At 46.9% G+C, this 23524-nt stretch overlaps 1 protein-coding gene across 3 annotated transcripts in view; it reads right to left on the bottom strand.

Moving 5' to 3' along the window:
* The window catches only part of Gfra1 (GDNF family receptor alpha 1), a 193525-nt gene extending 172963 nt beyond the window's left edge, over window positions 1-20562 (bottom strand). For 2 of the 3 annotated variants that reach the window (XM_047553995.1, XM_047553993.1), the window contains exons 1-4: window positions 20062-20185; window positions 19484-19767; window positions 18314-18607; window positions 16992-17075 (exon numbers count right to left, since the gene is read on the bottom strand). In XM_047553995.1, the coding sequence (XP_047409951.1) occupies window positions 16992-17075; window positions 18314-18607; window positions 19484-19523 (418 nt within the window). In that variant the 5' untranslated portion in view covers window positions 19524-19767; window positions 20062-20185. Of the gene's footprint in view, window positions 1-16991; window positions 17076-18313; window positions 18608-19483; window positions 19768-20061; window positions 20186-20456 lie in introns of those variants that run through there. The other variant, XM_047553994.1, reaches the window with a different exon arrangement.
* Window positions 20563-23524: the final 2962 nt, after the last annotated feature.

Below are 23524 nucleotides of genomic sequence, written 5' to 3' on the forward strand. Positions count from 1 at the left end.
CCCTGAAGCTTCCTAGTTCCCCACCACCCTGGTCCGTGGTTCCTGGCAGTGACCATCACTGGCCCTCCGCTCAGGGTGGAGGAAGGACATCATCACTGGCACACGCAGACCACACTGACCTCTTCTTCACTCTGGGGACCTTTGAGCTTTGCCAACAGTGCTCTTTGGCTGACGCTCAGAATGGCCAGTACCTCTTTCTCATACAGGTCTCAGTTCAGAGTCCCCTCCTTGGAGAGGCCCTTATCGACACCCTGGTATAGGGGAGTTCCCTTGCCCCCCTGTTTGCTATCTTACTGCTCTGTTCCTTCTTCACAGCACAAAACCACTTGTTTTAACTCATTCCATCTCCCTCATCAGATTATTAACTTCACAAGTTCAGGGCCATCATCAAGCCGATCAATGACAATGTCCCCAGATGTAGCAAAATGTCCAGATCTCAAAAAGATGGCCTGGTAAACATCTATTGCCAAAGGCAGAAGTCATCCAAAGACCTCTGACAAAGCACCAAAGAGAACATAGCAAGCCAGAACCAGAAACTTCCCAGGGAAATCACCATACAGCACAAAAATTTTCCAACCAAGCCGTCACATGATGTGTGTGTGTGAAATGCATCAAGACATCACAAAACTCCTCTCTGGGACAATGACAGCAGAAAGTGCATGATGTTGTCAAGTGAGAACCACCGAAACGGCCCAAACACCTGCTCTGCCAGAGAAGAAGAGAAGGGTCTAGAAAGAGAATTACTTACTTAATGGGACCTTCAGAGACTTTAACTTAGGAGTCTGACACACACACAAAGAATTTCTCAAGTCCAAGGCCAGCCCTCTAGGAGTCTAAACACTCAGTCAATAGCACTCCTTCACCCCTGGAAGCTACTGGGAGGCCACAGCGGCAGATGCCAGCACCCGGCACGAGGCAGGGGGCGACTCCTGGTGAGTGGCAGGTGAGGAGGTGCCTGGCAGAGTCAGGGCTTAGAGAGCAAGCATCAAAGTCATTTGGGGAAGGTGCAAGACTGAGAAAGGGACAGGGATGAAGAAGTGAGGCTGACTGAGGGGGAAGGGGCAGGAACAGCAGTGCTTCAGTGTGACCTCCATGTTTTAGCAGGCTCCCCCGAGGATGTGGACAGCAAAAAGGCCTTCTGGGGATTTTGTTGTTGCTGCTGCCATTTTCAATTATAAAATATAAAACCCTGAGTGTAAATTTTTCTATTTTAGGGTTTTCTAAAGATTTAACTTTGTGAATGTTTTACATCTAGAGTAAATATTTGTAGGTCATTTAAGGCCCACCTTAGAGTACTTATCTAAAAGGCTTTTTGGTTCCGCTCTTAACAGGAAGTGTCTCCATTCAATTCAGGCTATGAGCCCACAAGCACTTGCCCTCCTTCCTTCTACAAGGCCTGCCACAACTTGAGTAGCAAGCCCAACCTGCATAAAAGTCTTTCTGAACGGCTATTTCTTACTGCGTAAGTAGACTCACTTCTCTTAATGAAGGGTGAGGCATGGGGGTGCGACCTTCTTAGCCCTGCCAGGTGGCCAGAAAGTCTGGGAAAAGTCAGTAACCAAGAGGCAGGGCTGCAGATTATAACAAGGGAGGTACAGAGCTGGTGGCTACTGCATGGTGGGCCACTTTGGTTTTCAGGCAAACCAGGTAATCTGAGAATATCAAGTCAAATACAGAGGGGCCTTGGGATGCAGCCCGGAAGTGTAAGATAACTGCACCCGCCCTGGAAAGTTGCAAGAAGGAGTCCACAGACCACCGCCCTCCCTGGGTGCAGGGAGACATCTGGAGGCTGAGCAAGTTCTTGATTTTTGGTAAGAACTTCTACCACTGTGAGGTCCTTCCACATGGTGTGCACTCCTCAACATGTGGTCTCACAACAGATCCAACCCTCACAAGGACTCTGCCCAGTAGATGTAATCCACATTTTACAAATCATGAGCAATCAACATGCCTACATTATGAAATAATGAAGTTAAGATGTAAACACAGGTGTGGCACTAAGCCCACATTCTTTCCATGACAGCATTGCTCTCCCCAGTACATAAAAATATCTCCCTAAAATTATAATACACCTCTCCCTCATGCCCTGGTCTTAAGAGAGAGGAGCAGATCAATACGGAACACATTTGGGTTATGGCTAAAATATCTTGGTGGAACTCTTCAGCAGGCTGCTGACTACACATATTGCAAAGAGTTCAGAGACTTCGGAAAATACATCCATTGATTCCTGGAGTCCTCTGAATTCCATTTAGGAAATACTGGTGGAAGCAAGAGACTCCATAGAAGCCAGAGTTGCAGGCCATTGGCAACAAGGTGGAAGCAAAGACCCCAGGAGCTCCAAGGTCCTTGGAGGGCATTGCAGTCAATACAGCCAGCTAGGACAGGCCCTGGTCACTAAACCAAGGCCAAGGACAGGGAAGAATCCAAGACAACTTCTGACCACATCCAGAGCATTCCTCCTAAGCCTTTCTAAATTAAGAGATAGAATTATTTTTCCATTCAAATACATTTCCATTCAGACCAGAGGTAGCTGAGAATTCACCTTGTCTTTAGCCACTTTTGTTCTTAACCAAATAATCAAAAAGGCAGCCAGCGGGATGGCTTGTGAGGAGCTAAGCCTTTAGAGCTGGACAGACTTGGCTACAGTTCAGGATCTGCCACCAAACAGCCCTATGGCCTTAAGCAGGCCAATGGACTACTCTGAGTTTGGGTTTCCTTTTATGCAAAGTGTAATTAATGGCCCCCTCCAGCCTAACACTCAGGGCTTTTGTGAGAATTCAATGAAGCAGCCTATGAAAGTATCTCATACCCTATTTATGGGCACCCAGCAGACATTTCACAATTAAATCTTCTTTGTGGTTACTTGTTGGCAACCACAGCCAGCTCTGACTCTGACCTCAGGGCCAGGACTTGAGTGAGAGGCATCCCAAAAATGTTCCTAGGGAACCAGGATAGCTAAAGTTTCAAGCCTGAAGATTTCTATGGAAATCTGGATCCTTGCTGGTGATGCCTAACTTTCTAAGGAGGAACTTGTCACAGGAGGGGAATTTCAGAGACAGATCCTTAGAAAACATCTCCACATGACCAACTAGACAGCATTCAAAAAGCAGCTGCCACCAAACCCAAAAGGAAGTGCTATCCAGGCAATGCCCTTCTAAGAAAGGATTCTAGAGGGAACTCAAACCCAGACAAAGGGGACTGAGATAAATGGGCAGTGCTCAAGAATGCTGACCCTCTCCTGACCCTGTGCACAATATAGTCCCAGCAAGTTCACTTCTCTGCAGAGTGACATAGCCACCAACAGCTGCAGAATGTCAAAAGTAGGGCTTCTGGGGTCTAAAGTTACCCCTCTTCTACCAGGAGAGAAAGAAAACACACTATTGCATCTCTGCTTCTTTATGTTTTGCTTCTGAGCAACAAACGTCGACAAGATATAGGATACACTGCTCTGTCTGCCACCAAATGCACGGAACATAATTTTATAGGAAGCTACACCCGCTTAATTGTGATGCATTAAGTATTATGTTCATTGTTTCTGAAACTGGGTAGAAATGAATAATTTATTTCAGACAAAGGAAACTCTTGAATATGAAATGCCTCATCTTTTAAAATTACAATTTGGAAGACAAGAATGAAAAACTACCCAGAGCCAGTGAACCTTATCCTGCTAATAGAAAACAATGCTTCGACTGTTTCTACTTTGTTTGCAAACATTACATTTTTTTAAACATTCTTGAGAATAATCAGGGAAAAAATACACTAGGTTTTCACCACGCTCACATCTGCTCAACACAGGGCTCACATAGCCAATATTAGTTTTCTGGGATGGGTGAACACCCTTTCCTCTCCTACTCATGTGTACTGGCTCACCTAAAATCCACTGCCCACATCCTTATACCTCCTTCTAGAACTTTCTTTTCTGCATCCCAGTTCTCTTTTTCTCTGCTTCCCTCCTCTCTCCATAGCACTGTACTTTTCTTTCTAGATCACCAGGGTCTCCCCAGACACTAGCACAGTACCTTGGCAAGCAGTAAATTCTTGAAGAATTGAGCTACTACTATTCTGAGAGCAGATAGTCAATGTTCGGGAGTGAAGTGAATTGGTGATTGTTGTTTCAGGTATAGCTACTAGTGTTTCTCTCACTCTTTTTTCTCTTTCTTTCTTTCTCAGAGCAAAAGAGAACTAAATCTACTAAAAAAATCCACTATTTCCATTCATGTAAATAAATGGAGGGAGGAGGAGGAAGGGAGTTAAAAAGCACATAAAAGGAACACACGGAGGGCGCTCCCCTCCCATTTCCGGAGCAGTTCAGCAGGGTTGAAACATGCTGACTCCTCTAAGTGTGAACTCCAACAACCCTACAAACTGGTGTTTTTTATCCCATTTACAGATAGAAGAACTAGAACATTCTACACAACTATCTACCCATGTTCCCACAGCTAGTGAGTGCTGGAACGCAGAATTCAAACCCAGGCACGCTTCACTCCAAGACTTCTGCTCTCTACCACTGCTACTGTGCACTGCATAATTTCCTAGGATCAGCAGAACCTCACCCCCTCTGGATGCTCCCCATCCCTGCCCCAGTCTCTGGCTGCCTGCAGATGGTCCTCCTAGTGGCTCTTCATACTGCGGATTGCTGCCAGGCTTTGAGTGCTTTCCTTCCTGGGAGCACCAGCAACCCTCAGAGGGTCACCAAAGCAATGTCATAAACACACCCTGAGCTCAAGTTAGCACACACAGAGGGTTCCGGAGCTTCCCAGGAGCCAGCCCTGTGCGGTAATGGCTGGCTGCAATCCCTACAGCCTACCCTCCTCCGGGTGTGCCCTGCCGTTAGCAGGCATCACTTTCAATTAAGACAACTCCCTGCACTGGAAACCTTTGAGTTTTCATTCAGACACTGGCAAAATGTTCTGAATCAAGTTGAGAATTTGGTGCAGAAACCAGACAAGTTGAGACAGAAGACTCGGGAGCCAGATGAAGAAAATAGTAAATAGAAAATAGATTTTTAAAAAACCCATACATGGAGTTCTCCAAACAGGTCCCACTCATCAGAGTGACAGAGGTCCTCAGAGAGGTCAGGCAGTGCCATCCCTCCCAAGCGGGAGGACAGCGCTAGACTGGGGAACCAAAGTCCATGCCTGAGCCACTGTTCACAAGTGGGAAAGCAGAAGTCCACCCAGAACAGAGGGCAGTGTGGGTTGTAATTGGCATGCCACAGAAAGGCAGGAGGGAAGCCACAGCCCTCAGGGATCCAGATTATCCATATTCCCAGGGGGTGTCTCTCTCTCTCTCTCTCTCTCTCTCTCTCTCTCTCCTCCTTTTTTCCTTATTTTTTGTGGTATTGGGGATTAAACCTAGGGCCTCACACATACTAAGCACGTGCTCCACCACTGAGCCACAACCCCAACTCTATTTTTTTCTTTTTAATCTTAAAACTAAATTGCCCAGACTGGCCTAGAATTTGTGATCCTCCTGCCTCATCCTCCTGAGTCGCTGGGATTGCAGGAGGGTGCTGCGCCTGGCAGGAAACCTCTTTTCACCAGCCACATCACTCAACGTCTGCTGGGCCCCACTGAACAACTGCCAGAGACGCCCCCACCTTGCTCCTCCATAGTCAAAAGGTTCCCAGCTCCAAGGCCTTCGTGGTCTGGCTCCAAGCGACTCTGCGTGCTGCCCTCATTCCTGCCTGCTGTCATTCTCCTCTACCTATGCCCCCACCCACCATCCCAGGACCACCAGGGAGGCCTGGGCAGCCCCACTGACTCCTGCTCCTCTACCTGCCCCTGGTACCTAAAAGGCTGACTGTGTGCACTTCCCTCTTGCCTGGAGCCTTATGCACCTCTTACCCTCAAGAGAAGGAAATTCTGGGAGAAAGGAGTTTGACCTTGACCCACATTTGCCGTGACTCCAGCAGAGGCTGAAGCTAATGCAGCCTTCCTGGACTCATTTTTCACTTCCCCACAAGGTGCCTTCTGTGATGAGTTATTACTCCCACAGTAGGCCTATGTCATTCTCCAGTCTAGAAGCACCCAGAGCCCCTGTGTGTGCTAGTCGGACATAAAACTATATTAAGTTAAACCTCTGGAATTCTGCTAAACTATCGTCTTGAGCTACAAAAATGGCAACTTCATGCGATTCTACCTAAAAATTCCAGCGGTGCTGAGGAAAGTGAGCCACTAGCCTTCCTCAGTTCTACTCAGACAAAGGCCAAACCCCCAAACCCGGCAAATCTGCCTCTGCCTGGCTCTTCTCTCTCCACTCCTCACACCCAGGGCTCCACCACAGCAGATGGCCCACTGTCTGCCTCACCTGTGCTGTTGCTCTGCCTGCAACACTGTCCCTAGTCACCTCTATTTATCAAACTCTTCCCCATTCCACAAAACCCAGCTCAAAAGTCCCCGTCAGCAAGCTTCCTCCACCCACAGCCCCATCGAGTCAGCTGGTCCCTCCTCAGAGCTACCTATGAGCTGTACAGAGTTCTCCTCATTTGTCCTAACTTATTTTGTTTGTATCTATCCATACAAACAAAAGAACTAAGAAAAGAATTCTTAGAAGGCAATGAAAGAGTCCTATTTACCTCTGAGTCACTGGAGCCAACAACTAGGCCCATAGTAAGTTCTCAAGTATCTGATGGATGAATTTGGTGAGAAGGAAATTCTAGAAGCCTGAAAAACTGAAAACTGATGGAGGTCACGGAAAAGTGCCAATTCTTCTCTTCGTTCTAAATGCACATAACCTGGATTTTATATGTAACATATGCCTACATGTATTACATATGTTACAAATACAAAATGTGCATACTTATTATTCAGTAAATATTGGCCACTCATGCATCTGTGCACGTCATTGTCCTGGGGCTTTTCTCCTGCTCTGTGTATGCAGACGGGTGCTCTAGCCTCGGATCTGGAGCCAGACTCCCTGTATAAGAATGCTGACCGACTGTTCCTTAGGTGTGTATCGTCAAATGAGGGCCTCAGTTTCCTCATCCACCAAATGAGGCCAAGAATGCTTACTTCTGAGCAAGAATTAAACAAATTATTCCATGTCAAACACCTATGGCGTTCCCTCTCAGAAATGTTGTAATTATTTTTATTTCTCATGAATTAGCAGGGGGAGGGTAATCATCTCCATCTGGGGGTACGCTCAGAGTCTTTGCATGGTCACCCCTTTTCCACACAGATGCCACTTGCCTTTCCCAAGCACAGGGGAAAAAATAGTGGTTCCATTGAGGACTCCCCAGAATTTAGTGATCTCCTGGTATCTGCTTCCTCAAGTTTATTTGAAACTCCCAGGAACAAGGATCAATGAAACACTTCATAAACATGGGCTCGAGGAATTCTGCTGGCCTAGTCCTACTAGAATGCAAAGGATACTTATTTTCATACATTATTAAGTATACACAAAATGATAATGTGCAAAGGATAACAGAAATATCAGTTGGCATGGCGCTCCTTCGGCGATTCACAGGGACGTTAAGGAAAATAGTACCAGCATGGAAGAAGACAAATGAATAGCATATTAGGTCACCTTAAAGTGGGACTCAACTATGTATTCCTTTCTTTACCGCTGTGTAATGCTATTTATATGACAACATGACAAAAAATGGCCCTAGGCATTCTGCTCTACTTTAGAAGCCTTCCGTCTCGCACTGAAATGAAAAAAGATAGAATCCAGAAATTGCTTCTTTGGTTAATATTTCTGCAGTTCCGCAGGAATGGTTTTAATAGTGTGCGTGTTCTGGATTTTGGTTGTCAATTAAGAATCCATCAGAATTCAGGGCTAAATATTAAAATAATAGGTATTGGCTTATATTTCAATTTTTAAAGGTGCTTTGTCAAACAGTGTTTTGAGGTGGGAGACTAAGGAGGAGATGTCTGTACTTCAAATGTCATCAGGTAACAGTAGAAAGAACACTGATTTGTAGTTTCGGGAACAAGGTGTGAATCTGAGCTCTTCCAGGTATTGGCTGTTTGGCCCTGAGAACGTTGCTCAACTTCTCTGTGTCCAGGTTTCTTCCTCAAAAATCATCAAGCACAATACTTATCTTTTAGCAGGACACAGTTCCCAAAGAAACTTCTCTCCCCTCAGGCACCTCCCATTTAAAGATACGGCAGGACTGTACAACACATTTCTGGGAGGGATGGACAGAGTCCCAGGGAACCGTGGTTTGACCAAATATAGGCCATTTGACCAAATGATTAAAAGTCTGTCATATGCTAATGCGTGGACGGGGTGGACCTTAGGCCAATTTAGTAGGAGTAAATTGCAATTGATTTTTGAAGAAATTGCTTGTTCTTGCCTTTCCTCAGCTGCTTCCACAGGCCCACACAGCTGCCCCTGTCACAGCCAGCCAGGACCAACTGAAACACATGTCAAGGAAAATCTCTTCGAGGCAAAACGGTGGATAATACAGCCATCTGCACTTATGCACACTATAAATGCACACCCCACAAGCAGACAGAAACACAAACACTTCCAAACCTCTGTGTGTGTACACATTTTATATAGATGTCTTAGAGGGCTCGTTTTTAGCACTGATTCCGCTAGCAGGGCCATATCCTTCTGTATGTTTTGCAAATCCCTCTCTTCTGGAAAGCTGTCCTGAGTCGTTTTGGCTTTTATAACAACCAACTATTTGAAGAAAGATCATGACAGAGCACACCCCTAAAATCTTCTCTCTAAACACTCTGCAGCCTTATCTGCGTAAATCCCGGATATGAAGAGAAAATGGTTAAAAGATCACAGAAGATAAAAAACCATAATAATAAAGGTTAACAATGGCTGCTTTCACCCCTAATTTCTGATATGGTGATAGACCCTCTTAGAACATTAATTAGAAAGGAAAGAGAGATGAAAGCAATGCCCAGGGGACATAATAAATTAGCCCCTTATGCAAATTACCCATTCGTTTTCATCACTGACCCAGCTAGTTGAGTCTCTAAATTACGGGAAGTGGTTAACTTCTTGAACAGAAAATTCCAGATGAAAGATTCATTTTTTTTCCCCCTTAAATCTGGGGGCTGGGAGGGTTTATGGCAACAAATAATTTCTCATTCTTCCTTGCAGGCAACTCTGAAGGGGGTCGCAAGATATGAAGAGGAATGTTGGGCCACTGGTTCCTGCTACCAGAGACCTATTAATTAATCCTTGTTCCCAAACAATGGAGGATGACCCCCTTCACTGAAGCCCCTGGCTGGGGCTCTGCCCTGGCTGCCCATGGGAGGGACAAGCGTGGTCTCCTGAAGGGTGGCCAGATCGGAGCAGGTGAAGGACAAGCAAAGGGGGCAGGGCCAGGCCAGGGTGTGGAGAGTCCCAAATACCAATTTACAAACACACGCACACCTAAGTTCACTGTCATCACTGCTCCAGACAATTTATGTTCCACCATCCCACAAATTTATGGAACTCTCAGTTTTCTTATCAGTAAAATAAGGGAATTGGACTAGAGTCACCTCCAAAAGTCCTACTGCATCTACAATCAGGTGCTTTTATTTATCCCAGTAAAACAAACACGGCACTTCTGATAATTTAATTTATTTAAACAGTCTTATGGCATCTGTTTTGTCTCCTGAACTCACTTCTGGCTTCATTTTTTCTTTCCTACTCTGATTTTCCCTTTTCCCTATTTTCTATTATTTCCTGATAATTTTTTCTTTTTTTTTTTTTAACTTTATCTTCTTCCACAGATTGAAAACAAGATGCCTTAAATACATCTGAGCTCAAAGTAATGGACACGCTGAGTAAAAGTTGTCATTTACGAATGTTATTAATATGAAAGATATCCATGCCAGGATCACAAGTTTCTGTGGCACAAAGAAAATGCTAGAAAGAAAAGCAGTAAGTCCCAGAATAACACAAGATTCAATATACAAACCTTCAAGAAAGAGGGAAGATCTGTTAAAGATCACCCTGGTCCACTGCTGTCACATTGTAAAAGGATCAGATGATGCTCAAGAAGGGCAAACACTAGCCCAAGGTCACCAGCTAGCTAGAGGTTAACCTAAAAACAGCACAGGGCTCCTATTCCTGAACTCTTTGGACCGAACATGCCCAATTTGTATCTTCTCTTGAGAATTTGGTACTGTGTCCAAGAGAACAAAAAAGGACATCTTTTGGCAAGAGCAAGCGTCAACAGCAGAAAAATTAAGATAGAGTAGAAAGAAATACTTCAGAGGACTAAGAAGAAGGAATGAGGACAGACATATTGGCTATAAATAATTTTGCACCTTGTAACAATCTTCAGTTCCAGCAATTACCTGTCACTCACTGATGTTTTATCTCCCTTTTCTGGTACCAGAACTTACAGTAACTCTATGCAAAATATTTGACTGTGTCTACCTTCACAGCCTTCAATAGAACATTCAGGCCTTTGCCATAAGTAGATAGGACACTAGGATGTTCTCTTTTTATTGATACTGGGGATTGAATTTAGGGGCACTCAACCACTGAACCATATCCCCAGCCCTATTTTGTATTTCATTTACAGACAGGGTCTCACTGAGTTGCTTAGCGCCTCCCTTTTGCTGAGGTTAGCTTTGAACTCGTGATCCTCCTGCCTCAGCCTCCCAAACCTCTGGGATTACAGGCATGCACCACCACACCCAGCAACTAGAGTTTTCTACTGCTTCCTTCACAAAAGTTTTGAGATTGACATATAATCTAAATAATAAAATGCTGCCTTTAGGAAGTGGTCAGTGACGTAGAAAGACCCAGATTCTTCAAGGTCATCAGGAAGAAAATAAGAATATGTAATATGTAGACTAGGAGCCCATTTTTATTTTTTTAAAAAGGTATGTTTGCCTATGTGTATGTACAACATATACACTTATTCACCTATATAGGGAAAATCTGAAAAGGCTTATATCCACAGGTTTACAGTGGTTCTCTTTAGGCTATTGAAATTTATTTTCCTTTTTTTATCTGTTTGTAATTTCATATCAGTGCACAATAAAAATGGACTGCTGAGGGGCAGGAGAGGGAGAGAATAAAATCCAAAAGTAGTGGTCTGTGAAAATGAAATGTAAGTGTACTCAGCAGAGCCTCGGGGGCGGAAGTCTCTCCCAGGTTGAGGGCATGCCCTTCTCAGGAGCAGAAATTCTTCTACCAGGAGGAGCGCTGGGAAGATTTATGGGGTGAGGTTGGAGGAATGGGAATCAGTGAGGCTGAGAAGAGAAGGCTGATCAAAAGAATCCTTAAGCACAAGAAGAGTTCCTGCCCCCAGGTGGTCCCCCACAACCAACTCACCTTGCAACCAAAGAGCCCAGGACAGGAGCCTAAGGGAGGAGGAGAGACTCCAAGAGGGAATAGGGAAGCACTTCCACAAAAGGATAGGTCAGCTTCAAGTTGGGTAACTAAGAGGCAGGACTTTCCTTCGGGTCTTTTAGATAGGGGATAGATTTTCCACTTCTTGCTCAAGGAAGTTTACAAGCAGTTTTCCTGAAGGTTTGCAATTGCTGCTCTCTTCAAGATATAGAAAGATCAGGAAATACTGTCTGCAGAATAACAGCCCATCCTTTGAGTAGGAGTGAGCCCACACTAACAAGGCCTTTGCAGCGCATTCAAAATGGTGAAGATTTATTGAGAACCTAGTTTCAGGCACTATGACAGGGGTTTTCCATAAAGCATCATTAGTTCACACACAAAAACTACCAAGTAAATGTTATCATCACCTCATTTTACATCCAAAGGAAGCTGAGGCACAGTGAGTTCAAATAACCTGCCCAAGACAACAGGAATGGCAGGTCTGGGGGTCACCTGTATTGTGGAAGCTCACAGCATGCATCCTTCCTCCAGTACCAGTGGGTACAAAGGGGTGGCAGCACAAAGCTGCCCAGAGTACTGGCCAAACAGGAGCCAGTCCACCTGCCCTGTCTGTGAGACAGGAGGCTGGGGCAAGACAGGTTGCTCAGTACCACTCTGTGAAGGAAGACTGACCCAAGTCATCAAGGCACCATGATAAGGCCTGGCAGTGAGGAGGCCAGAAGGACCGAAAGAAAACAGACCCAGCGGAGGTCAAGGGGGAGCCCGATGCTAAGTTCAAGCAAGATGCTAAGTTCAAACAAGATGAATATATTCGGGGAATGGAGAGAGGGGAGCATTTGGACAAGGGCGAGCAGGTAATCTCACGAGGGTGGGCCTGGACTGAGGCCAGCAGGAGGGATGGAAATGACCCCACATTTTATTACGTAGATCACCAGGCAGATGATGGCACCATTATATAACCCAGGAGACTCAGGAAGAGAGGGTGTAAGGAGAAAAGGGGGAGCGACAGTAAGATCCGTTTGGACTTGCCGAGTTTGAGGTAGCTGAGATAGAGCCAGATGGTGTCATCCAGGATTCGGCTGGAAATAGTGGATTAGAGTTGGGAGAGGTGGCAGTAGGAGGGAAAGCTCTGAGTCATCCATGTAAGTGGTAGCTGAGGTCCCGGGAATGAATGAGGCTTGTCCAGAAAGTAGGCAGAAGAGAGGCCAACTGGCCTCCTGTATGGCAGTGTCCTGGCAAAGGTCCCTGAGGCTACCCTCAAGCACTGTGACCCTGGCCAAATGGCTTCTCTTCTTTGAGCTTAGGGTCTGTAAAAGCAGAGGGATGGATTAGATCCCTAAGAACACCTTCCCACAAATCAACCAGCAATGGTTGATGAGATGTCTGCTCCAGACCAAGAAGGATGCTTAGTTGGACAGACACCAGCCCAGCAAGCCAGTCTCTGAGTTTCCAGTGCAAAAGACAGAAACATAAATAAGTCCTCTCCATATGCCTTGATCAATGGCTGTCATAAAAGCAAGAGCACAAGGCAGCTTGAGGGAGTCCTGAGTGGATGTGCCTGGCTGAGGGGATTCCAGCAAGGCCCTTAGAGATGGAATTTGATCATGTCTTGAAGGAGTAAAAGCTTTCCAAGCCAGGGCAAGGACATGTGCAAAGGCACTGGAAAGTGGGTGCACACGGAATACCGCGGGAGAGGTTTGGCCCAGGGACCTCAGGTGAACAGGGATGTGGGGCTTCACGAAAGAGGAGAGCAGGCCAGACTATGCAGGGTCTCCCTGGCATGGCAAGGAGTATGCCACAGGCCACAGTGAGAACAGAGAACTAATGGCATTCTCAAATACAGGAGCAACCCAGTTAGAGGGCTGTGTAGAGAGAAAAGAACCCTCAGACTCTTCACAGGTGCTAAGTTCAAGCCTTCCTGTCTCAGTCTACAGATAACATCCTAAGGCTATTTTCCTACATGCAAAATTTTTGACTTTTTTTTTAATAGTGACATGAATGTTATAATACAATAAATCAGAAATGCTCAACATAGCTAGTTATTCATTACATCATTCAGAAAAAAGGGGCAAGACTCAAAAGAGCTTAGCACATCTCATGCTAGAGCAAACCATTTCCAACAACTCAGGCACCGATCTCAAGATCCTAAGGCTTCTGAGATTTAAACCACTCCAAGGACTTGCTAAGGAAGTAATGACAGAGTCAGAAGACAATGACACAGTCGTTCACCAAATCAGACTCAGGCTATCTAATCCTACTGCTGCTTCTTCCCTACACTCTCTCCACTTGACTCCTGTATGCAAAACCTCCAATTTTAATTCTATGCACAGACGTTCTGGCATCTTTTGATGCTTCTCTAAAAAACCCAGTCTCCCGATCAATACTTTGAAACCTTGGAACCTTCCTTTTCTCTTGCTGCTGAAGAGGGGCATTTATCCTCCCTCCGGTTCTCCACCCTTAGGCTTTTCTTGGTGCCCACTGTACTTTCAAATTTTCTTGCTGCTTTGTTCTTCCCTCCAAAAGAAGAAAAAATTCCAACAGGTTCATCATGCTTTCAAATCACTATTTACTTGGTGCTGTTGCTTGAATTTTTGGAAGAAGAAAAGGGGAAGCAGATCAGAGGTTAAGGCACAGAGAGCTGTCACTGAGAAAGGCAGATGTTTAGCCCTGCACTGCTGCTTCTGGGCCCCTGAGCCTCAGAGCTCCCTCTTGGCTTCCCGGAGACTTCCCTGCATTCCTTCCTCTACTCCAACATCCTCTTGCACTGGATCACTTTTTCCTTTGTGCACTTCATCTTTCAGACCCCCACAAAATCACACTGGCCCCAAACTGCAGTAAATGCACCTCCTTCAGCCCCTTAGTGTGCCATAGAGGTGAAAGACTCCTGCTATCCAATTTCCAAAAGAGGTGGCCAACCTCCTACTAAAATCTCATCCAATTAAGCCGCTCTTTTCCCCTGCAGTTCACACTTCAGAAAAAAAAAAAAAAAGAGATGACAGTTTTTAGACTTTGCCTTCCTTTAGTTCCCTTCCTTGTTCCCACCAGGACACTGATGCCTCAACGTGGCCCTTTAGCAAATAAAAAGTGGCAAGGATGGTTGTGGGTTTGAGGAATCCAGAGAACATGGAAGCACAACAGTATCAAGTATGCCTTATTCCTGGGAGGATTCAGCCCCTACTTATGCATGGGAGTGAACATACTCTTCACACTGGACAGAGAAATCCAAATGTGGAAACTGGTGGTCACCACATCCATAAAAGGCAAAAACTCTGTTGTCCAGGTTTCCTCAGAGAGATTTTCAGGACAAATGTTCTAGAAACTCAGATGAAACCATGAAAAGTGATATCTATCATCTAGCTTCTCCATTCTTCCTCATCCTAAAAGACCAAACTGGACAGTATGCATTATTCAATGACTTAAAACCTCTCAAGGTTCCATTTGGCTTTACTATACCCACTTAAGAAACACAGTCACTGTAAGAGGTCAAAGCTCATTCGTGCCAGAACCTAAATTCAATGTTCTTGAGATATACAATGAAGCTCTAGATAAGGCCTTCCTGGCTCTGCTGAATTCATTATGTGACTTCTGCATCCTTGGCAGGACAGGTCTCACAATCTCAGGATATTTGCTGTGAAAAGAGTTCCTGGTTGAGAAAAGGATCCAATAAATGAATGAGTGAAATCTGGACTATGCAGAAGAATCTCCAGTATTTATAAAATATATATATATATAATTCAGACAATCAGTAGTACCTGAGAATGAGGTACCATTCAAGGGTAGAAAAGAATACAAGAATTGGAAAGGCCATGAGAGTGCACAGGGGAGGGATTTGGAAGTTACCTCCATCTTCTTTCAGAATCACTGACTGTTAGGACTAGAGATTATTTATTCCACTATACCAATGAGAAATGAGTGACACAGAGAAGGAACAGGAGTCTGTGACAGACCCCATTCCTCACAGCAGTTCTGAAATTAAAACCCAAATGGTCTTTCTTCCTTGTCCACTTCCTAACTTCTCACTGCACAGGAAGGTCCATACCCTTCCAGTCAACAGTACAAAGACAGACAGGGGAGTCACACTCTATGGCACAGGCAACAGCATAAGGAAGCAATGGTAGCCCAGCAGCCATACCCATCTTAGTTCCTACAGATGACAGCTTGGATGGTCACATACACCTTATCTGTGCATCTCTCCTCCACTCAAGTCACTGTCCCATCTGGACCAACAGGACAGAAAACATTAGGGACATGAAACGGAAATTATTCTCAAGCTTCATGTACTATGAAGGACCCAGACCAGGGATCTCATTAAAATGCAGATTCTGATTCAGTAGCCCTGGGATGGAGCCCGAGATTCTGCATTAACAATGAACATCCAAGCAATATCAATGCTGCAGGCCCCAGGACTATACTCCAATAGCAAGGAGTAAATGTTAAAAATGTTTGCAATCAAACAAATTTGGGTTTAAATTCTGGTTTTACCATTCAGGAGCTTTCTGATTCTGGACTGGTATCCTAACTTCACGATGCCTCAATCTCCTCATCTCTAAAATGGAGGAGATATCACCTGAGAAGCACTGGATAATGCTTAAGTAAGTTAATGATGCAAAGTTACCAACACAATGCCTGGCATATAGTAAGGGCTTAAGAAATGTCAGTTGCTGGCTGCCTCTAAAACTCACCAGCAGGAATTATAACTGCCCAAACCACAGTAGGTGAAACACAGGAGGTGCCCTATGAATGTTGGGTGGATGAATGTCTAATATGCTCACAGATAGCATCAGTAGTAACATACTCCCTGGATTGCATGGCTTTTCCGAAGGAAAAATAAAGCATTTTAGAACACCAGAACCCTCCCTCAGTAACCAACCATCATCTCATAGGATCAAATTCAACATTAACCACATGTTTAACCACCAAGAAACACATAATCTGTGATGGCTGTATATACTTGAGAAAATGTCTTAACTGTAAATAAATAAAGACAACATCAGTCTGGAATCTGTATGTCATTAAGAGAAATCACTGCTTTGTCTGATATTTATGGGTTATCTGAAGGCAGATGTTACAAAAAACTTAATTCTAAAACTAGATTCCATTTCAAACCAAATGGAGAACTGCAAAGAGACAAAACAAACCATGGAAAGTAACATAACATTTTAAAGGGCCACTGGGACAGGAGCACATTCCCTTAGATATGTACATACTTGCTCAGGAAAAATTAGAAACAGAAGAATTGTCAACAAATGAGAGAGCTTAATCTTTTAAATCAAAGGCAGACAAATGTGTCCACCCAAAACTCTTCAACACTCTAAGATTATTTTCAGCTTCTCCTAAAGAAAGGGGCATCATTAGAATAGATCGCATTCAGGGAGGCATTGTGCAAGGTATGCAGCAACAAGAGAATATGATTGCCACCTACAGACAGAAGTGGCATTCCCTTTGCCAAGAGCTAGCCAATCATATTTTGATGTGAAAAAAATTCAACCAAGTCACCTCCCCCTCCTTCTTCCAAACCACCACACCACATTGCTTCATTTAGAATTACTTTTAAGTCATGCAATCATCAATAGGCATGCTGCCTCTTCATTATCATCATCATCCTATTTCTAATTTCCCAGAAACACTCTGCCATTCAACTGTCTACACTATTTGAGAGCCAAAGAGAACGTAAGCCAAGGGATTTCAAGCAGGCACAATCACAAGAGTGGAAGGATAAATTTGCTTACCTGATATGAAAGGGACCACCCGGAATATATCTGACAATCTGCTGTTAACTGGTTCATACGGGGAATCTTCAAGCAGGTCATTTCCTAAAAACAACAGGAAGATTGGGTTCAGACGTGAAGAACAGATATATTTCAAGCAGTGTTTCACTGCTGAATCTAAATTCTAATTATGTTATGATTGTGTAACAAAAAGATACTAAAACTTTCCAAGATTTCAAATGCATGTATTTGGCTATGGTTATTTCTTTTCATTCCTCTGCCTTTGTTGTCCTTGTTCTCCCCAGAGTGCCATGAAAACATTGGAGAGCAACTCAGTCTGATCTTGCCAGAAAACTCTCCCACTCTTTGCAAAGGAACAAAATCAGAGAGGAGAGAGCCTGTGACGTCACAAGCTTTGCTTGCCTCTAGGAGCCAATGGAAGAAAAGTGACCCAGAAGAGACCCCCCATTTGTTTGCTCCTAAAACATGGCATGTGGTGAGAAGGCAGGTGCCCTATTAAAAGTCCACCTCTGAAATAGGTTTTCATTCATAAATCTGGGAAGAAGTAGCAGCTGACAGGTCAAATTGGGGTATTACCAATTTGTGAAAGTGAGTCTCAGGAGAAGGAATGCACAGGATGTTTGTGTTAGGTTTACAAACTCAAACTCTAGCCACCTTTGATTCACATGTAAGCCCAAAACCTTCCCACTGGAATGGATGGTTGTGGCAAGTGATCTTCCAGTTCCTGGGTTACTTCTGTTTTAACCAAGGTTGAACCGCAGCAGCTGCTTCAAGACTCAGCTAATCTAAGATGACAAATGGTTTTTCACACATCTGCCTTTGATCGGTTTTGAGAGGAGTAAAGATAGAATGGATTCCACTGGCCCTTTTATACTTCTTTATCTTATGTCAGAATAGGTGGAAGGGAAGAAGAGGGGAAACCCCAGGTAAGATGCAGGGCAAAACTTTGTATCATCATTCTGTGAAACCAGCTAAAAGCCTGGGGCCTGCTGTCCTTGGAGAGAAGCTCGAGTTCCTTGGGTGACCTTTAATGGATTTCAACTCTGATGCTCTGAGCAAGTTTCAGAGGGGTCACAAGGGTCTTGGGGGTAGCCTCCATGTCCTCAATGGGTTTTTTTTTTAAACAATCAGCCCCAACAATGCTGCTCAGCCCAGCCGCAGCAAACACCAGCTGCTGCGGTCCCTAGGGGCCAATGAAAGGTCCTCATTCCGCAGCTGGGGAGAAGTGAGTGAAGGATGAGATCAGCTGGCCAGGGGACCGAGGGGCCCGCCAGCCTTGGGGGAGGGATGGGGGGTAGGGGGCGAGGGCTGTCAGCGCATACCCTGCAGGCTCTGGTACATGCTCCAGTAGATGCGCAGGCAGTTCTTCTCCTTCTTCATGCCCCGCTTGCAGCGGCAGTTGTAGAGTGACTTCTGCTTCAGGGCCTCCATGGCGCTGCGGCATTCATCCTTTGCCTCGAGGCCCGATGCCAGACTGAAGTTGGTCTCCTTGCCCGCCACGCACTGCCTCAGCGTGCGGTATTTAGTGCTGCAGCTCTGTTCCTTCAGGCACTGATCGCTGGCTTTCACGCAGTCCAGGCGGTCCACGCCGCTCACCTCCGCTGACAGAAGCAAATCTGCGGGGTGAAGGGGAGTAAGTCTGAATGCCGTGGGGCGGGGACCCCACGCCCCGAGCCCGGAGGAGGATGAGCGCTGGGACCAGGATGTTCGACCAGCCTACAGAGGCTTGCCGGGCGGGGTGCGGGTCAACCTTCTTGTTCCAGGGGGTCATTTTCCGGGTCCCCTAACTCCTGCCGCCGTCCCCTCCTCCCAGACACGCGGGAAGGTGGCTCAGATTCAGCGGTGGACTTTGCTCGGTCTTTCCTGGAGCCTGCGCTGCCTAGCGCGCTCGCCGCCCCTCCGCCCTAGGGCGACCTGGGCGAGTAGGTGCCCCGCCTGTCCCCGGTCTGCTCGCTCGGCCCTGCCCGGCCCCATCCCAAGGGCTCTGGGTGGAGGAGCTTGGTGGCCCACTGGGAGCCAGGCGCGCGCTGGGCGAGAGGCGGGCGAGCCACAGTCCTCTGTTAGCCCGGCGGCGAGCGCTGAAACGTTATTCGGAGAAAAGTTTTCCCTTCGAAGTTTGCTTTCCCTGCCCAATATCCCCCACTCCACCTGCCCGCCGCGCTTCCGCGAACTCGGCGGAGCTGGAAGGGGCGCTAGGCCTGGGCGGAAGGACTCAGACCCCTCAGGTCCCCTCCAGGCTGGATCATTAGAAAACAGGAAAAAAGAGAGAGAAAAGCACGGCACCCTGCAGGCGATGATGCGCCGCCACCGTTTCCCAAGCCCAGAGATTCGTGGTCCCCTTCCCAAAACGAAACTTCTTCCTCCCTCATCTACTGTACCCGCGCTGGAATTTGGGGGGACGGCCGCAAGTGACCCACCGAAAGACTTCGTGGGTTAAAAAATAGTAAAAACAATAAAAATAAAAAATAAAGCCGGCGTCGGCCTCGACTTACCCAGCAGCGGCAGCGCGAAGTACAGGGTCGCCAGGAACATGGTGCCGGCGCGCAGCTGGTCCCGCCCCCCCCAAAATCCCGAGCCGCCACTGAGTCTCGCCGAGGGAGCTCAGCATGCAGCGATCCCCGGACGGCCGCGCTCTTCTGGCCGCCCAAAGTTCAGCTCCATCCAGTGGGAGAAGAAACTCCCGATCCGTCAGCTGCCGCCGCCGCCGGCGACTCAGCTCCGGCGGTGGCAAGGGCGGAAGGCGGTTCCGCTGTTAGGGGTTCAGGTCCGACCCAACCTGGAAGGGAGAGAGCGCTTTGAAATGAAGCCCAGAGCGCTGAAGCCTCCCTCTACCGCCCCTCTCCCCTCCCCCTCCCGCCTGGGGGGACTTTCCAACGCCAGGGTGAGGACCCCCCACACACGCCCGGGTCGGGACGCAGGGGATGCATGTGGGTTATTCCGGGAGGGTGGGGAAGGCGCCGTAATGGGCGGCTGGGGGCTGGAGAGGTCGGACACGGGTTTTCAAAGTCCAAGGGGATGCCTATCCGGCTCAACCGGAGAGGCTGAACGCAAGCAAACAAATAAACGTTACTTTCCGAGCGCTGCGAGCAGAGCCTGCAGCTGCCCGGGGCCCTCGGCGGTGGCGGCGGCGGCGGCGGCGCGGTGGCAGCAGTAGCTCCCTATCCAGTCCGAGCGCGGAAAGAGCCCCTTCTCCCGGGAAGTTAGCCGCCCCCTCCTCTTGCCCGCCCGCTTGCTCGCTCGCTCTGTCGCCGGCCCTTGCAGGCAAACCACCAATCGCTACCCCTCGTCGCCGAACCCCCCACCCCTGACACACAGACACACACCACCCCCCGGGCTCGCCTCTTTTCGGAAGCAGCCGGGCTAGAGGGAACCGATGTCCCGACCAGGGCCGAACCCGGCTCCAGCGCCCCTACCAGCGGTGCGTCCTCCACTCCCTCCCCAGCGCAGCGCCTTTTACCCACTCACCCAGCGGCCAGTATCCACCACCGCCCTAGCAGAGCGTGCGGTCCGCAGCACCCACGAGCCCCGGCAGGTGCAACCCCGCGCCACGAGCGCCCCCCGGGCCCCAAAGTTGGCGGACGTCTGCAAGATGGAATGAGGTGGCTGGGGTGGGAGAGGGAGGGAGTGGAGATGGGTTCCCAAACAGAAGGAGAAAACTCCAAATACCACCAACCTGGACCCAACCGACCGCGTCCAGCTGCGGCGAGGAGCCCGTTTATTTGTTTATTTATGTATTCTTTGGGGGAATGTCCCCGCCCCCTCCTCCCTTTCCGGGCCCACTTTCTCTACGCTAGGGAAAAATGATGCGGTAATCTAGAGCTCCGCGGGCCGAATTGGCCAGGACGATTTCCGAGCAGAGTCCATGGTTCGGATGTCCATTAGGGACGTTAGTGGTTATTGGAAGCGGCACTGAGGATGGTGTGGCCAGATTTCTCCTGGTCAAAGGACCCTCGGCCTGTTTTTGTTCCCACTGCCCCGTAGGGCACCACCAGCTCCTTCAGAAGCTAGCCCACACGACCGCGGCAGATGCACACGCGCCGGCTGCCGGATCCGGGGGCGACCCGAAGCGCGCGCACAGGACTCGCAGCGCTATGCAGCGGGCCGCGGGCGCAGCCACACACACACACGCACACACACGCACACACACATTCATATTCTCTCTCTCTCTCTCTCTCTCTCTCTCTCTCTCTCTCTCTCTCTCTCTGTCTCACACACACACACGCAAGGGCACAACGCACAAGGGCTCTTTCTTCTTAGTGCAACCCAGTGAGATCCTTCTGAACACAAAGTTTTTCCCCCACGTCACTCGCAGCTGTGACTCAAGTCTTGGCGCGTTAAAGACACACTCCGACCCAAGACCCAAGCCCCCGGAGCGGCGATCGTGGTATGCACCCACCTTCATCCATGCCAGGGCATACACATTCACATATGCACAAACAGTAGCTACCTCTCTCTTCCAGCTTGAAGAAAGCAGAACCCCAAACCCATTTAAGCATTTAAGCTCATTTGGACCCGGCTTTGGGGAATTTATAAGGTGACCTCCATCTTGGCTGTTTCAAGAGTAAATTTAATTTTTTTTTTTTTTAAAGCCGAACACACACACACAGTGTGTTCGCTCCAGCTTTCCCAGGCATGCTGCTGAATCCCCTACTTCTCTTGGACACACAAGCTCTCCGTCCTGCACGCCGGGGGGCGCCCAGCGCATCAGAGTCAACACTGGGTTCAGAGATCTGATCTGAGGAATAGCTCATAGTGGTGGGTGGCCGTCTGGCCGCTCAGGACTTGTATTCGATATCTTTACTGATGTACAAGTTCATCTCTCAGGGAAACAGCTTTTGAATCAAGTCTGTGTGAGCCCAGCTGTCAAATCTGTAAACCTATCACACCAGACAATGGGTCGCTGCGGAACACAGAAAATAAATGCTCGTTTTGATCCAGGAGGGTTAATTGAAAAGGGCATGGGCTTTAGTTGAAGTTTGAGGCCCTGGTGTAAGGGCGGGGAGAAAAGGAGGAGGGGTGGGTAGCTCTCCATTCAACTACACATCAGCCAGGCGCGCCCTTCAGCTGCGGTGTCTGCTAGCGTGCGTGCTGCGCATTGTTCAGAGTCGCGCCAGAGTGTCTGCGCCTCAGTGCGCGCCTCAGACCCCGGGGACATCCCAATTCATGCACCTCTTCTGCTGTGCGCGTGTTCCTCAGGAGAGGTATGAGACTGATACTCTCATGAAGCGCCCCTCCCTCAACACACACACACACACACACACACACACACACACACAGTAACACCATACGCAGATTTCTAGTTCAGTGTATCAGTTTACACTTGGTTGTTGAGTAAACAAAGCAAACATATGTCACATTTTCACGACAGATGGTCCAAACCAAGGGCTACTTAAGTTCTCTTTCCCTAACAGTAGTAAGTGTAAGTTGCAGGGTAGACGAGCTGAAAATGTAATTAAGTCTTCCAATCAGTTTCTTTAACTAAAAGAATTTTATTGTCATATATTCACACACACACCAGAAAAATTCTGGGGAGGTGTTTTCACTGAAAGGACGACTAAAAAGAAATTAAGAGTTTATCTGAAGACTCTTGTTTCTCCATGGACACCCAAACATAGAACCCTCTTTCATTGTTCCATTTTATAAGTAGAAAATGAATGTCTTCCTTTGGGAAATCAGTAATTGGAATTCCAGTTTTCAATAGATGGACTGCTTATCATTGCTGACCACTTGGGATGGTTGAATGACAATAAGGTTTCATTTAAGACATCATCCACATCATTTATAAGTGTTCTTTGTTTAGAAAAAAAACCCCTCCATGTTGCCCTATTTTACAGACATCTTTAAAATCAAATTTTTAACAGAGGATGGAAGAAGGGTGAACTAAAAGTTCTCCAAATGTAGAATAGGGGAACTCTTTTAAAGATTATTTCAAATCCACTCCCTCACACTTATACTTATTAAGTTCTTACTGGTGATGAAAATAGAACTTTGCTTTAAAGCATATAATAGTAAACCACCAGCCACTATAACTATGTGCTCCGATACAATCGTCACTAGCTATATGGCTATTTCAATGAAATTAATTAAAATTAAATACAAGATGAATGTAGTTCCTCAGTAGCACTAATCAACAGTCACATGCAGCTAGTGGCTGCCATGTTGGATGGCACAGATATAGAACATTTCCATCATCACAGAAAGTTTCTGTGCCAGCCCTGGCCTCCAATGTTGGTATGAAAATAGTTATGGTGTATGCATTACGTTCTTAGGATAGATTAGTGCCATCGTAGAGTGAGTGCTTTACAAGCAGCAACAGTAGGGAGAGTTATTGTTTCAAGGACAATGATAGTAATGATGATGATGATGTTGATAATGATGAGGATGCTTTGCTACTCTCTTGGGGAAGTAAAAAAAGGCACAACCTGTGCCTGGTATGTTCTGGGCTCAGAATGAGATCAGTAGGGGAGAAAAAAAAAAAAAAAAACCAAGAATTAGAGAAATGGATATGTCAAAGTCAAAAGCTCATCTCCCCA

This window comes from Sciurus carolinensis, chromosome 5 (genome assembly GCF_902686445.1).
Source record: "Sciurus carolinensis chromosome 5, mSciCar1.2, whole genome shotgun sequence".
Classification (NCBI taxonomy): domain Eukaryota; kingdom Metazoa; phylum Chordata; class Mammalia; order Rodentia; family Sciuridae; genus Sciurus; species Sciurus carolinensis.